The sequence below is a fragment of the Parasteatoda tepidariorum genome, chromosome 1, assembly GCF_043381705.1.
Source record: "Parasteatoda tepidariorum isolate YZ-2023 chromosome 1, CAS_Ptep_4.0, whole genome shotgun sequence".
In the NCBI taxonomy this organism is placed as follows: domain Eukaryota; kingdom Metazoa; phylum Arthropoda; class Arachnida; order Araneae; family Theridiidae; genus Parasteatoda; species Parasteatoda tepidariorum.
Genome location: NC_092204.1, coordinates 89549666 through 89563435, shown reverse-complemented (window position 1 = coordinate 89563435; position 13770 = coordinate 89549666). Strand labels below are relative to the sequence as shown.

The 13770-nt window shown below is 30.0% G+C and overlaps 1 protein-coding gene across 5 annotated transcripts in view; it reads right to left on the bottom strand.

Annotated features, from left to right (window-relative positions):
- The window catches only part of LOC107454647 (synaptogenesis protein syg-2), a 354446-nt gene that overhangs the window by 54253 nt on the left and 286423 nt on the right, over window positions 1–13770 (bottom strand). For all 5 annotated transcript variants that reach the window (XM_071183678.1, XM_016071899.4, XM_016071898.4 and 2 more), the window contains 2 exons: window positions 6938–7048; window positions 3305–3508 (listed from right to left, as the gene is read on the bottom strand). In XM_071183678.1, the coding sequence (XP_071039779.1) occupies window positions 3305–3508; window positions 6938–7048 (315 nt within the window). The remainder of the gene's footprint in view (window positions 1–3304; window positions 3509–6937; window positions 7049–13770) is intronic.

Here is a 13770-nt window from a genome sequence, read left to right as displayed (position 1 = left end):
AATTAATGTCAAACTTGAATTTTTTGTATTTTGTGGTGGAATGTTGGAGACTGTTACAAAGCTTATTTGTCTGAAAAATATCTTACAGTGGATCTCAGGGCTTTTTAAAATCCATAGCAATGAGATTGCTGATTGATTCAATGGACAAAAAGTGTGTCTTCACTCTACACTATTATCTCTTTCCAGTACGTCTTTTAGAATTATTATCTCTTTCCAGCACATCTTTTGGAACTAATTATCCCTTTCCAGTACATCTTTTAAAACTATTATCTCTTTCCAGTACATTTTTTAGAACTATTATCTCTTTCCAGTACATCTTTTAGAACTATTCTCTCTTTCCAATACATCTTTTAGAACTATTCTCTCGTTCCAGTGAATCTTTTGGAACTATTATCTCTTTCTTGTACATCTTTTAGAACTATTATCTCTTCCCAGTACCTATTCTAGAACATTAAAACGATTCATCAAAAATAACATGTATTAGGAGTTCAAAAAGAACCTCGCTGTTTGAACACGTCAAAAGTCATGGAAAGACAAATTATCTTTAATCTCAAAGTGGTCCAGAAGAAAAATGGTGACTGAGTTTAGGCTCGCCGCTGGCCATGACTGTCTTCCGAAACACTTGCCCCGTCTCAGCCAGCATCCAGTCCAGTCTGCAGTCTCTGGTTGATGACCATCTCATCATTTGCCGATCTTTAACTAAACGTTCTCTTGTGGACCACAACTGGGGGACCAGAAGCCTTTATGATTCATAGACTATCACTGCAGCTGCCTCTAATTTTTGCTATTTTTTCTCTCCACGCTTTTTCTCTATATGGTTATATGGATTTATGACTGTACTTCTCTTTTAATCTCTCGAACAAAAATTTAAAAAAAAAAATTCTACGAATATTGCTACCAACTCATTTTTCCCAAAGTGGACTTATTCCGCTTTTAGAAATAATGGCTTATATAAAATTGCTTCGCAATTAAAGAATCTAATTTTGATAAAATACATCCAATAGGTAAATCTGCATCCTCCAAAAGAATATGCCGTAAGATAATTTCAGTACCAAAATGGGGTAGTAAAAGGAGCTTATAAAAGGATAGCCACCTATAAGGTGATAAAATGAAGAGAGTTTTTGTAAAAAAGAAGCCAAGCTCACGAATTCTCATGCTTACAACAAGGAAAGACATACAAGACACAAAAGAAACAAAAAGTTCTCTTTTCCGTGACTAATATTATCTGCGTATAATCACTTATTTTAGGAATTAAATGAATAAAATTGTTCTTTACTACAAGATGGTTACGGTTTTAAAAAGCATTACAATGAAAGCTCCCTCCTTTTTAAAGAAACATTTAAAAATTTTGAAATTTTGAGAAACTTTTCAAACTTTTCTTAATTTTTCTCTGAACTGAAAATCTTTGTGAATCAAAAGCGTTGTCATTCACACAAGTTCATTTTAGAACTTATGAGAATTAGGTGCAATTTAGTTTTTGTGTGAATAATTTTAAGTGTAAACAAAAGATTTAAACATGTGCTTTTTTTCTAGTAAAAGTCATTCTAAATGCATACTAAAGTTAATATGCATTTCATTCCATCTTTTTACGAATATTTGATTAATGAATATGAATAAGCAACTAACTATTACTAAAAAAAATTATCCTTTTTAACAGGTGCTAATTTTTAGAGGTGTAGTTTATTCATTTGCACAAGATATACTATATAAATTCCATTCTAACTTTTATGAAAAGCAAATACCTTTAAATGAAGATAGGATATACTTTTTGGATCCAAGTATATCCTGCAGGATGAGTGAATAAAGTATAAACAAAGGTTCAGAAATGACATGCTATAGCTTTAATTCTATAATAATTCATTGTTTAAATTAAAGATTAATGTCTCGAAGATTTCGTTCTGGTTTAATAGCTGGGGTATTTATCAAATTTCCTGTCAGGGCGGAATTACGTATATTCGACAAACTGAACGTGTCCTGAAATTTTGATTGGAAGACCAAGAAAGATATGGGAAAAATCAGGATATTAAATTATCTTCCATCGCTCTATATAGATGAAATTATAAACGCAGGTTTGAGTTTTATTTTGATAAAATCATTAATTTTTACTATCCTACTACTGGTTTAGATTTCTGAGAATCATTTCATATTTTGAAATATTCTAGTAATTTAGTTAATAATCATTCTAGTGCCCCATTCTTTCCCAACGTTTGGAAATCCATTCCAATTTAATCTTGCATCCTGGAGTACTTCTCTAAACACCTAACATACGTTTCGTTTCTCCCTTTTTTTATTATCTTGTTCAAATTTGTTCCTCACTGTTACTAATTAAACCACTTTGCAGATATTTGTTTCGTTACTTTTCTACTGTCATTTGTTGTTCAGACACTGAGAAAAGTTCTTGTTTATAGAACCGAAACCATAGTATATAATTTTTGTATATTTGTGTTTTATTCCAAATTTTTTGCTTTAAGAACAAAATATACAATTCAAAATACCTTTCAAACATTTTGTTACATTAATTACATACATTAACTAGTACGTTATATTACACATTAATTAGTTACGTTAATTACATACATTAATTAGTACATTTTGTGTGAAAAAATGCACTAATTAATGTAGTACATGTCAATGTTTTCTTTAACGAGAAACTTACCTTTCAATGACTCTTTCTTGGACAAATGTTCTTCTAAGTGTATCCTTCAAACTTTCCTAAGACATAATTCAATTGAATTTATCAAAAAAATATTTTTTTTGCTTATTATTCATTGTTAAAATTTTTTCATGGAAGCAAATCGTACCATTTCTGAAAGAGTCAATCATGTTCTATCAAAGGAACGAATCTTTTTGCTTCATCGTACAGCAAGTACTATTTCTATTCATTAGAATTACTAAATTGATGTATTGTAATACATATATTTATATCTAACCTATGATTTATATATTTATGACCAACGGTATCTCACCCATTGTGGTGGTCCTGAAAGAATGGATACCACCTCTGGAGAACGCACTAGGTCTGCTTAGAGCCCCTGAATTAGACAGGCCGACTCATCATCTATTTTTGCTCCGAAGAGCTAACATAAGCACAATACTAATAACGCTGACTTGCAAACTTTTTTGCTCCAATATTGCTTGATAGGTCAGCTCTGATAGTATAGGAGCCTTAGGTCTGCTCATCGACAAGACCGATTGTGCAGCTCATTGGAAATAAAAATATCTAACCTAGTGTAATTTGCTTATGCAATCTGAAATTGCATAAAAAGGAAACAGTGCTTTAGGTATGATAGTTAAAAGTACTTACAATTCATGTCTACAGTGACGTATTTGGAGACTGGTACCGTGAGGTTGTTGTTGGAAGCCTGGCATGTGAAGACAGCCATCAGGTCATGCCTCTGAAGTGATGTTATTTCGATTTCATTTCTGACCACCCCTTCAGCACTAACTTCGTAGCTGTCATCCAGGAGGACACTCTCTCTCCACCACGTCAGAGAAGGTGTGGGTTTACCTGAAACACACACTTCTCATAAATGATTGGTTAACGGGTTTATTACATAGGCGTCATATTTTAAAAGCTTTATTTAAATGGTCATGCGAGAAACAACAAACGTTTCTTACACTCTGTTGTTGTTGTTTCTAATGCTACTTGCCAATATTATCAAGCCTGCTTGGTGAAACCAAGCAAATTTAAGGCGGAGCTTACGTTTCTTTTTTTTCACACACACGTCACAGTCCGGTTTAGAGGGTGGATCCATGTGGATGAATACATCCATTTATTCATCCACAGATCGTAATTTTGGATCTCAACCAGGAAACGATCAATCCCCCCAGAGGTATTGATTTGTTATGGGTTATCATAATTTAAGTCCATTTCATTGGGAAGGGTCATTTCATTGGGAAGCGGGGCTTTATCCCCTAAGCAGCGGTTCATCCCACATCACATTATGTATTAGATAGGATAACCGTACATCGAAGTGCCAGATACTTTGATAATTAAATGCATGTATCACCCAACTATAGCCAAGCCCCTAGCCGCGTTTCTTAGGATTCTATCATCTGACAGCCTTGGGTCGCCAAGGCGACAGTCAGACGACGTGGAAAGTGCCCGAACTGGTACCCTTTTTTCCAAACTCAGATATCACATATCCAATGAGTGAACATTCAGGCACGACATATTTAACATTTTCCCTGCCGCGAATACCTTGCTAGTTGCATACTCGACTGCCAGGATCGAACTGAAAGCCCCCGGCTCACCTCCTTTGCCCACTGCGTAACCGGAATACGCTTGTAACGAACAAATATCGTTTTAGTAATTTGCTTCTTGATTACCATTTATTTAAATTTGTACTACATTATCTAAAACACGTTGAAAATATTATATCATGCATGTAGAAATAGGTAATTAATGCAGTAAAAATATTAATAATTTCTAAAAATTAACTTTTATTTTTGGAATTTAACGCTTGCAACTTATTTTGATGTTCAGCGATGTATACAAGTCTATCAAAACGAAAAACATTTTGAAAAATACATTTTAAATAAAGGTTTAAAAGTGTGCATTAGCATAATGTTATTAGCTATAGTTATCAATGTACAAAAGTTAAAAACCAAAATTGTCTTTACAGAAACCTAATTTACTCATTTTCTTTGAGAAAAATTCAAACGTGTCACTTAATTAGTTGCAAGACATGAACAATTTTTGTATTAACGTTTCTGTGGGAATCATAAGATAAACTTCATTAAAATTAATGACTTTATTTAAAAGAATTACTTGACTAGAAACGATTCCAAATTAAAATATTCTTTCTAAAACTATTCAATAAAACTGTCGAATTTAGAGACTTTATTTGATATTTGCGTTTCTAGAAAAGAACCTCAATTATTAAAAACCTTTTACAATAATTTAAAAAAATTTAAAATTTTTACCCTATTAAATCTTTAATTTTCTCTACATCATTTTGCAAACATAATGTGTTTAATGTTTTTACTTTAAAAGGTTTTTTTAATCAAGATTTATTGAAACGTATTTGAATCCTCCCGGTACATTAATTCTTTACTACTTAGAACATATTTTCCTTTTGCTAATTCAAAAGCCTCGGAGAACAGCAAGATCGCTAAATTACTTTAAGACTTTTCGTAATTTTAAAAGTTTTGACATCATTTGAATTTTGGAAGAAAGAAAAAACAAACAAGAAATCGGTATCCTCTTAAACAAATATAATTTTCAGCAATTTCTTATAATTCCATTAGCCGATCGTAATGCTTCAGTTTGCTCAATTCAAGAGCTATTAAGAAATGAACATTTTCAACAATTGGAAATGTTAAAACACTTGAGACGCCATAGTTGCTTTCACAATGTTTAGTTTTTACGAACGTCTTTTCAAATTCGACCAAAATTGCCGAACTAAAGCAGATATAAGTAATATCCGTTAAAGTACCAAAACATACCAGATGCCGTAGTTAAAAATATGTTGTTTTTATTTCGATGTAATAATGTATTTTATCTTAAAACGAAGACTTCTAAACAATGACCAAAAAGCTGCACTGAATGAAATGAGATAAAAAGTAGTGCTCAATTGGACACAAAAACATACTGGACGCTTTTTTAAAATTTATTGATTTTTCTGAACGCGGCCTTAAAGATGACCAAGATTGTTGGACTAATAGATATAATTCCAAAAATCTATTATTTATGGGCTCATTAAAATGTATAATTTTATTTCTTAATCGGATTATAATTTTATCGATTTTATTGATAGGGTTATATATGTATATTTTTGTTTTTAGCTAATGAAGTAAAAGTAGCTGTTTTCAAAAGGAAATTATTCGTTAAAATATAATTTCTATAAGTAATATAACTTTTACAAAAACTTTTAGGAAAATATTGTTCCTTATCTTCCTATACCTATCAAATAATTCTTTACGTCTTTACATTATTTTTCGTTTTCAAGTTTCCTTTTACGTTACTTTTTGAATTTTTAACATCGAAAATGTATTCTAAATTCTTAGAAACACTATAAAAACACTAACATTTCATAATAAAATAAAGTTTATAAAATTAAAATATTTTTTAAAATGCAAATATTGTGTTATTATATGTGTGCATTTTCAACATGTAATTTTGCGTATAGCTTGACGAAAAATATTTCAGATAAATGGAAATAAAAGCAAACTTTATCAATTTTCTATAACAAAATTAAATAACCATCAACTTTTTCGTGAAAGAAAAAAAAAATACCTATAACATTGCTGTTTTATATGCCATATTTATAATAACATTAGTACGTGCCTGATTTTCACTTTTAAATTATGCTATTTCACATGAGGATGTTTAATATTGCTCTATGATATTTTTTTATTATGCTGTGTTGAACATGGTGTTGAACATAAACATCAGTGTTGCTAAAAAACTTCCATATAAATTTTTACCATTTATTATACCAATTGCTAAATTGAAGTTGCTTAAAATAAAAAATAAATACGTTTACAAAATAGATTCTTGGTGTTTTAATGCTTTATAAAGTTGATGTTTTTGTTTTTATAACCGTTGTTGAACAGCCGACCAAATTTTTGGGTTTACGACTACTAATGTTCAACTCCGTAGCCTTGTAATTTTGAACCCAATCCGGAAGACAAGGGAACTCCTGAATCAAGTATTGAGAGAAATTCGCCTTCTTGAAGAGCTTTTTGATGGAACTAACCCGCATTTGCGTTACATGGGGAGGAAAACCACGAGAACCTCCCATGGTTAGCCTGAAGGCAAAGAGACTCTAACCCTTGAGTCGTCTATCGCTGAGGATATTTCACGTCATCACTGTGGTCGGCGCAAGCCGGATTCGGATTCATATTGACCAGCCATCGCTGGGATTTGAACCCGGTTTACCTCATTGGAAAGCGAACGCTTTGAGCTCTTCCTTTGAACAAGAATTGAACTCACCTCCTTCCGTTTCACAAACAAGGAACAGTCGGTCTCCTTCGTTGTAAGGACCAATCAGGCTGTGAAATAGTTCTCCATTCTGATCCATAATCATTGGTTTTTTAGGTGGAACTGTAAAAATTGAAAGAAGGAAATATAATTGCAGGTTTAAACTTTTTTCCAAGAAATAAAATAAGTATTGGAAAATAGAGTACTTTATTAGATTGATTAGCAAATAACTTCTGCATTGCAGCGAACTGTTTGCAACTAATTTCATGCAGAACGTTTAAAAAAATAAAACTGAGTAAGTTAGCAATATATAACGATACCTTTATGTCAAATAATAATTAAAATTGCCCCTTACAAAAAAAAATAATATAATAAATTTCGAGGTTGACAGGCGTTAAAAAATACTGCGGAGGTAGAAAATGAAGTTACGTTCTGCACCAAAAATAACCTAACCAATAAATATTAATTTATGCCTCTTAAAATCAACCTTATTTATAGCTCTGTAATGCTATTAGTTGAAATTGGGAGAAGTTATTCACTCTTCAAATATATTTATTTGCTTAAAGGGTTCCTTACATCGTGAATAAAACAAATTCACACACCTTGATTATAAACCTCGGGAGGTTGATTTTGTAAGGTTCGTTTTGAACACAACATCAACTCAGAACAACCTCACACAAACCTCAAACACACTCTAAATTTTTGTATGGGTGGAAATATTGTTTGGTATAATTAACGTTAAAACATAAATTTAAGTATAACAGAGGACAGAGACATAGCTTCTCACTGAAGCAACGAGGCTCGAATCTCGGTTGCGACTTTCACATCGCCTCAAATTCATATCTGTCCCAGTTTGTCCGGTTCGAAACGAAGCGGGATTAGAATTTGTATCGACCAGCCATTTTCGGGATATGAACCTGGGTCAACACATTGAGAGTGAACGTAGTTCCAATCCCGGAACCCTCACTGAATTTCTATATTTTTTTTCTTTGTCGTATGCCTGTTTTAGCAGAGGGAGAGAGAATGTTCTTGTTTCTCAGTGGCACCATCTATGGCCAAGAATTCGACTTCTGCCACACCATTCACACAACAACAATCCCGTTTATAGAGCGGGTCACACACACAAAGGAGAAAGAACATAGAGCACACAGAGAGAGAAAGTAACATCCATGCCTTGCCCGGGATTCGAACCCAGGACTTTTCTGATCCAAGGACAGTTCCCTGCCCCCTGCACAGGCCGGCCGGCACCGAATTTTTATTATCTTCTGCTATTCAATGTTGGTGATAAAAAGGTTAACCAAACAGAACCATTGTCTAGTGGGTTTGAGTTTAAAAGATAAAGCCAAGGTTGATATAGCGCTGTGAATGTACCATACGGATCAGGCGCACAACTCAGGTTATCAAATAAAATGTAAAATGCTAAGCACAAATTAATAATAGATCCACCGTAAGATTCAGATATGCGGAATATAAAATCTAATGGAGTCGAAATGTAGTATTTTTTAGAGTCGCAATCAGGTATAAAAATTATCATAAGACTATAAAAATCTCAGTAGATTTTTCCCGGAAAAAGATTGTGCTTTTTTTTTCCTATTCAAGTATAAAAAAGGATCTTTTGGATTAATTGTTATCGTTACCTAGGGCATGTAATATTAGGAATGTTGGGAAGTAATTTTATTCCTTCATTACTAACGCTTTTTCCGTTCTTTTATGTGCTGTTTGCTTTCTTTAGATATTTGTATGTGGCACCTTCCTTTCTTTTATTCTCGTTTCTTATACACATTCTGGTGACAGTAAGTAGACGCTCCACTCTTATCATACATCCAATCGATATCAATGGTAAAAGAAGAGAAAAAAAACTACCGTTCGCAAAGTTCTTTCTTTTGGACTATTGTTTTGGGAAAAAAAGCAATCTTTTTCGGCTAACGCCTTTGACTGTTTGCGAACATATCGTCGAAAATGATGATATGAATAGTCCTTTTCCGCACTAACGGAGGCTTTGTTGAAAAATCTTCCACAAAAGATACAGGATATTCAGTTAATTTGAGGCACGGAAGTTGCTACTGTAGCAACAAATACTATAATATCGAAAATTAGATCTTAACCAAATTTGGTACGTTAAACTAAAAATGTACTTATGTAGAAGTAAACAAACAACTCAATAAGCCCAAATGAGCACATATCTTTTATATTGTTCTTCATACTTTGCTTTATTAAAAGCGCATGATATATATTGCTACATTAAATTTAAAGTACACTTATCCGAAGCAAAGCCCAAATAAATAAGTTTGCTTATACTTTATTTTACAAACACATTTTAATATTTTAAGCACTTTATACATAAACTTTTTTCAATTTATACATAAGAATATTTTGTTACGTTTAATTTAAATTTACTTATATACAGAAAAGTAAATCCAATAAATAAATTTACTTTACTTTGTTTTATTATGAGCATATGATATATCTATTCAGGTTTTTACATTAAACTAAAAATATACTTTTCCAAAAAAAAAGAGCAACACATACAGCACTAATAAATAAAATTGTTTTGCGTAAATTTACTTTGCCACGTTTTACTTAAGATATACTCATTTATAACTCTTATGCATAATAATATTCTGTTACGTTAAGGTAAAAATGTACTAAAAATTAGTTAAATTAAAAATAAGTTAAAAAATCTTTGTTAAAAAATCTTCAATAGGCTTTATTAAAAAATCTTCAACAAATTCAGGATATTCAGTTAGTTTGAGGCACGGAAGTTGCTACTGTAGCAACAAATACTATAATACCGAAAATTAGATCTTAACCAAATTTGATACGTTAAACTAAAATTGTACTTACGTAGAAGTAAACAAACAACGCAATAAGCCCAAATGAGCAAATATCTTTTATATTGTTTATCATACTTTGTTTTATTAAAAGCGCATGATATATATTGCTACATTAAATTTAAAGTACACTTATCCGAAGCAAAGCCCAAATAAATAAGTTTGCTTATACTTTATTTTACAAACACATTTTAATATTTTAAGCACTTTATACATAAACTTTTTTCAATTTATACATAAGAATATTTTGTTACGTTTAATTTAAATTTACTTATATACAGAAAAGTAAATCCAATAAATAAATTTACTTTACTTTGTTTTATTATGAGCATATGATATATCTACTCAGGTTTTTACATTAAACTAAAAATATACTTTTCCAAAAAAAAGTAAAAAGCAACACATACAGCACTAATAAATAAAATTGTTTTACGTAAATTTATTTTGCCACTTTTTACTTAAGATATGCTCATTTATAGCTTTTATGCATAATAATATTCTGTTGCGTTAAGGTAAAAATGTACTAAAAATAAGATAAATTAAAAATAAGTTTATTTGCTTAAATTAAATAAAAAATATACTTATCCATAGCATTAATCAAAAACAAGGTATTCAACGCAAGTAAGAAAATGTGTTTTTCAATATTGATATTGCATTTTGTTTTATCAGCAACACATTTTATTCATAAAAATGTTTTATTATGTTAAACTAAAAAAAAACTTATATATAGAAAAATAAACGCCGTAAATCCAAATAAACAAGTCTCCTGATTTTCACATTCCAAGACTCATTCATAATGGTTCAAGAGGATGATCTTAAATACGCTAATTAATTATTGCAGATGATATTTTAAGTTACGAAATCAGACACGAAACCGTACTTTTTCTGAAAAAAAACACATTATTTTTCGACAGATTTGAATTTTTGACCCCCAAAATATAGATCCGTAATCTTGGAAAGTCCATATAGTTTGGTCAAGAAAGCGATCTGAAGTGTGAACCCCTTAATGTTAATTTTACTTTTTGCATATTCACCATATCTCAAGAACTTTTTAAGCGAATTGAAAAAATTTTGCTCACAATTATACAATTTGTTTATCCAAATATAATTCCATGCGAAAAATAAATTTTCGTAAATATTTATAATTTTTTATTGCTATATTTAATAATAGTCAAAATATATTGGAATTTAAAGGTGCACAATTTTTTTTCGTAGTTTTAAAGTATGTAATTTTCAATTGCAAAATACGAAATTTGAGCGAAATCGATTAAATAGTTCCTGAGGAATTGAATTTTAAATATACGACTTCTCTAAAATTCAATGACTTCTTTAATATACAACTTCTTTAAAAAAGGGATGTTTATTCAGAGAAAGTACGATTTCGTGTCTGGTTTTGTATTTTTAAACATCGCCTGCGCTAATATATTAGCATATTTGAGGTCTAGAACGTTAAGATCCGATCACTAGATCAAACGTTATTCAGAGTGGCCCCTTTTTTAGAGCACTGAACGAGTCTGATTTACATCGGTGTTTTGTAAATTACTTTACTATCAGCACTAAATTAACCCTACTTAGGCTTACTCATGACTTATTCATTAATATTGATGACTTATTCATGATTCAAAAAACAAATTAAAGAAAAAAAAATATGCAATTTAATAACTCTAAATCTAATTCAAAATTTAAACGAAGCTATTCGACTCGTCTTCTGATACAAGAGCATGTGACTTATAATACAAAAACGACTCACATTTTAGTTAAATAAGTACATTTTGTAATATATGGTCCGCATATGCAATCAAGAACAGGTGATAACGTAGCGCTTTTTGGTCAAGTTCATTCATATATTTCTATGCGTGAAACTAATTTTTAGCGCACCACATAATATTTTCTTACGTAACTCATTATATGACTGCTACGAAAATAATACTTTGTCTAGAAGGCTCATATAATCTAATAAACATTTCATAAGCCATTGGAAAATCTTATGAAAAAAAAAAGAATTAAAAAGGAATATATATATTTTTTAAGAACTCTAAACCAAAAAGTCTTGATGATACCGATAAAAACTGAGTAGTTTTTCTCAAAAAAATTGTCTTAAACAATGAGTTTTCAGAAAAGAATTCCATTGTTCTTTTAAACACTTACTTCACATTGTTTGGAAATGGAATAAAATAGTCTTTAAGTGAGAAGGGAGAGAAGTCGCCAAGTAATTACCAAAAGTAACGACTGGTAATTACCTTTTCACTTTGGCTTCAATTATTTTGACTGCCGTCGTCCTCTTCATTGTCATTTTCTTAATCCATTTTTATTTCAATCTTTTATGGTATAAAAAAAAGAAGGTTTTCTTTCTTTTGGTTAAATTATCATTCTTATTGTTCTTTAAATAGTTCTCTACCTGTTAACTTCTATTTGTTGTATAAAGTTATTTTCACCATAAAAGAACTTAACTTTAATTTATTTTATAGTATTTTCAGGTTTGGTTCTATCTATAAAGCGAGTGATAAAAAGAATTTAAATAAACGCACATAAGTTTTTGAGATATGAAACTTTAAAAAAAAGCATTTTTAAATTACCGTTTTGTGAATATTATTTTTCTGATTTAGTTAAACTTTTGGATTCATACAAAATGTTATTTTTTATCCAATGACAGTTGTACTTAATAGATTTTTATAATTACTTATTATTTTTTATTTATTTTTGTTAAAAGAAACAGAGGAAGAAATGTTGCAAAAAATTAAGTGCAGATGAGTATCTACACGATTTACCTCCTTCTATTATATATTTCTTCCTATTTAATGCAGAAGAGTACTAACTCTAATTTTTTTTTATTTCTTCCTATTTTATTTATGTAATTTTCTTCCTTTTTTTCTATCAAATTTTATTTTCTTCTATTTCCGATTTCTGTATCTCAATTTTTTTTAAAAATTTTTTCTAGAGCTTCTATGATCTATTTCTGCATATTATGTACAGGAGAGCACTAACTCTGTCTTTTTCTATTATCTATTTCTTCCTATTACCTTTATATATTTTCTTATATTATCTGTTTCATCATATTATATTTTAAGTTCCTCTAGCGCTTTTCACAAATGTTTATTTCCAAAAAAGTACCGTCATGACAAAAGTAAATTGTATTTTCTATATATGTATAAATTATTTCCTATTTCTATATCTTAATTTAATTCTTTTAAATTTCTTCTATAGCTTCTATGATCTATTTCTGCATATTATGTACAGGAAAGCACTAACTCTATCTTTTTCGATTATCTATTTCTTCCTATTAACTTCATATATTTTCTTATATTATCTGTTTCATCATATTATATTTTAAGTTTCTCTAGCGCTTCTCACAAATGCTTATTTCCAAAAAAGTACCGTCATGACAAAAGTAAATTGTATTTTCTATATATGTATAAATTATTTCCTATTTCTATATCTTAATTTAATTCTTTTAAATTTCTTCTATAGTTTCTATGATATATTTCTGCATATTATGTACAGGAAAGCACTAACTCTATCTTTTTCGATTATCTATTTCTTCCTATTAACTTCATATATTTTCTTATATTATCTGTTTCATCATATTATATTTTAAGTTTCTCTAGCGCTTCTCACAAATGTTTATTTCCAAAAAAGTACCGTCATGACAAAAGTAAATTGTATTTTCTATATATGTTTAAATTATTTCTATTTCTATATCTTAATTTAATTCTTTTAAATTTCTTCTATAGCTTCTATGATATATTTCTGCATATTATGTACAGGAAAGCACTAACTCTATCTTTTTCGATTATGTATTTCTTCCTATTAACTTTATATATTTTCTCATATTATCTGTTTCTTCCCATTATATTTTTTAAGTTCCTCTAGATCAAACACTTATTTCCAAAATGCACCACCAGGACGAAAGTAAATTGTTTCAAGAATACTTATATTTTTTCAAAAACATACTGCAAAATAGTACTGTCTTCACAACAGGACATAAAATTTCGAGCAGGATGAAATTGTTACACC